Source organism: Henckelia pumila, chromosome 3 (assembly GCF_033568475.1).
Source record: "Henckelia pumila isolate YLH828 chromosome 3, ASM3356847v2, whole genome shotgun sequence".
Lineage (NCBI taxonomy): Eukaryota > Viridiplantae > Streptophyta > Magnoliopsida > Lamiales > Gesneriaceae > Henckelia > Henckelia pumila.
The window spans coordinates 202,865,793-202,869,353 of record NC_133122.1 but is presented as its reverse complement, the minus strand read 5'-3'; the positions used below and the strand labels follow the sequence as shown (position 1 = coordinate 202,869,353).

Below are 3,561 nucleotides of genomic sequence, written 5' to 3'. Positions count from 1 at the left end.
ATCTTTTCTTATTTTGAAAGATTAAATATGATCTTTTGCCTTTCTTTGGCCACAATATTAAATAGTTATTTAAGATTTGAGATATGATTAATTTCATCATAATATTTATTATCTTATCTCTAATGATTTAATTCCTTTACTTTGTAGATTTGATTTAATCAAAAAGAAACAAGATCTAGAATCCTATGTCTACAAGAAAACATCTACAAAGAAGAATTCTAGCATATATATGGAGATAGGCGTGCAAAGAGAAAGATACCGACCGAAAATTAGAGAGAGCATGAGATTTTCCTAAGAGCTTCACGTACGTACTTTGTGAGGAAAATTGAACATCTTTTAAAAGTTCATATCGGTCAAGACTACTTGATGCATTGAAGACCAACTTGGAGATCAAAGATCAAAGGGTTCCGTTTCGACGAAATTTTGGCATCAAGTTTTTCAACTCCTTGCTTTCGGTTATTTATTCTATCGTGCATAGAATTTTTAGAAGTTATTTTTATGGTTTATTTTCTCACTTGTTTTGAGAAATTGATTTTTACAATGATCACTAGTTTTAGGGTTTGCAAAACTCTTTGAATTATTTTCTAGTGAAATTTTGCCCTGAAGCGCTGCAAGAGTATTTTATACTCTTGCTTAAATCATTTGAGTCTATTTATTTGGTTGCTTGTTTATTTTATTCACGTTTAAATTATATTTTGCTGCAAATTACTCAAGGTGTTATTGTAGGTGTTGTCAACACCTTGTGACAACACCTCAAAATGTTTATGTGCAACCCCCATTCCCTTACAGATATTATTAGAGCTTGGGCATTCGAAACAACCAATGTGATATTGAAAGAACTTGGTGATAATATTTTCTCTATTTTATTTGATGAGTCCCGTGATGTGTCAGTGAGGGAGCAACTTGTTGTTGTTTTGAGATTTGTGGATAGCAAAGGATGTGTGGTCGAACGTCTTTTGGGCTTTAAGCATGTCGTTAACACAAGTGTCTAGCACTTAAATGTACCCTTCTAGATTTATTATCAGCACATGGATTAAGTGTATCTAGGATACGTGGACAAGGATATGATGGGACAAGTAATATGCAAGGGGAAATCAATGGACTAAAAGCTCTTAACTTAAAGAAAAATGAATGTGCTTATTATATTCATTGCTTTGCTCATCAACTTCAACTCGCTCTAGTAGCTGTGGCAAAGAATCATATTAATATCGCCTCACTTTTTCATATACTTTGTAATATTGTTAATGCGGTTGGAGGCACTTGTAAGCGTCACGAGGCTTTGCGAGAAAAACAAGCTGCTAGAATCATACAAGCCTTGGAAAATGAAGAAATCACCAAGGGTCGAGGCTTGAATCAAGAGAGAACACTCGTCCGTCCAAGTGATACACGTTGGGGATCACATTATAGTACTCTTCTTAGTTTGATTCAAATGTTTGGCTCTGCAATTGATGTGCTTGATGAGATTGTGGAAGATGGATTACATTCAGATCAAATAGCCGAAGTATTGCATCTGGTAAAAGATATGCAATCATTTGAGTTTGTGTTTAATTTACATTTGATGAAATCAATATTAGAAATAACAAATGATTTGTCTCTAGCACTGCAACGACAAGCCATGTTGTTAGTTGGTATATGTAAGAAAAGAATTCAAGAAATGCAGGATGGTGGGTGTAGTTCATTACTTGAAAAAGTTTTGAATTTTTGTGAGAAGTTTCAAATTGACACTCTGAATATGAATGATTTATATGTTGGTGAGAGAAGATCGTGATGAAAAGCTGAAAAAGTGACAAACTCACATCATATCGTATTGAGTTATTTAACACGGTTATTGATATGCAATTACAAGAGCTAAATTTTCGATTCAACGAGGTAAATACAGAATTGTTGCTTTGTGTGGCATGCCTAAATCCATCGAATTCATTTGCTGCTTTTGACAGACAAAGACTGGTTAAATTGGCTCAATTTTACCCAAAAGATTTTTCACCTATTCAGCTTTTGTCACTTCCGGATCAACTTGATAATTTTGTAACGGATATGCGTATGAATTTTAAAGTTTTTTGAATTACAAGGACTTGGTGATATTTTTAGAAATATGGTTCAAACAAGAAGAGATGTGGCATATCCATTAGTTTATGTAGTGACCCAACCCGGATCCACTACCTAATCAGAGTTAGAGTAAAAGCGCACGCAATAAAAGCTTAAAGCGTAAAGTGCGGATAATTAAAATACAACAAATCCAATCGGCAGAATACAACCGACGATATCACAAGTGTATAAATACTGTTATACAACCAAATCGAAGGTTCGGGGTAAATAAATCCCTACCCTCTACAACCTCGCACTCCCCAAAGCTCAATCCTGCTGAGAGCCGCCTGGACCGTCCAGCCTCAAACCTGCCCCGCCACAAGGTACACAATACCCAAACACAGGGGCATGAGCTAGAACGCTCAATACGAAGCAATGATATAAATACAAATATGAGCACACAGATGATTTAAAACTCAAGTGAAAACACTTGCTTATGGCGCCGAGAATATACAGTACTGGCTAGAGAGCGACTCCGCGGAGTACTCGTATACTCCATATCAGGGCTGAGCCAACCCCATCCTGACCCGAATCTGAAACATGATACAAGCCTCATATGGAAACTGTCATACCTGACTCGAGTCCAAAATGAGATCATTTTTCCCTATGGAGACTGTCAATGACTCACATATCTCCGGATGTAGTCACACGTAAAATCATGTATGTGCTAAGACAGTAAAACATGCTAAAACATGATAAAGCATATAGCACATACTCATGCAACATACATGCAAATATATCATGTCGGCTATCTTGGTCAGTACTTACGTACCTCTAACACTGCTGGTCAAACCTAGCTCCACTGACCTAGACTTCAAGCCTACAAGTCCAGTCTACTGCTACTACAATGCAAATATACATGCATCAATGATAAAGCTCTAAAAGCCTTAATTAAGCTATTGCATACTCCTAAATATTTTTAGGATGCCAAAGCTATACCTGCGTTCGTCGTTAGCCCTTTGATGTCGATAGCCTCAAAACTAGGCCATAGCTCCGCGACGACGTCTAGATCACTAAGCCACTTCCGGATTCCCCATAGGACGCCTAGATCTTCCTAGATCTGAGTTAGAAGGCTTAGGAATCGAGAGAGAAGAGAGAAAATTGGTGCGAGAAAATTAATTCTCGGACCCTCTATTTATAGACAGCGTTCGGAACCTCCGATCCCGGTTCGGAACCTCCGATCATGATCGGAACCTCCGATCGTACCTTCGGAGCTTCCGATCGCTCAATATTACGTCAGCCATGACATCACCTTGCTGATGTAAGTGATGACATGTGCCCTGGTCCAGATCGGAGCTTCCGATCTCGCCGACGGAGCTTCCGATTTCGATCGGAGCCTCCGATCCTGGCACGGAGCTTCCGATCCACTTCGGATCCTCCAAAGTCTAATTCGGAGCGTCCGATCCTGCTGAACCAATTCAACTAATTCGAGTGCTCTGAATCCATTTCTGAAGTCCGTTATCCCAACAGGAACTT

At 38.4% G+C, this 3,561-nt stretch overlaps 1 protein-coding gene across 1 annotated transcript; it reads left to right on the top strand.

The window, feature by feature from the left end:
- Positions 1-1,081: 1,081 nt before the first annotated feature.
- On the top strand, positions 1,082-1,768 carry LOC140890370 (uncharacterized). Its single transcript, XM_073298125.1, has one exon. The coding sequence runs from the start codon at positions 1,082-1,084 to the stop codon at positions 1,766-1,768; it is 687 nt and encodes a 228-aa protein (XP_073154226.1).
- The last annotated feature ends 1,793 nt before the right edge of the window (positions 1,769-3,561 follow it).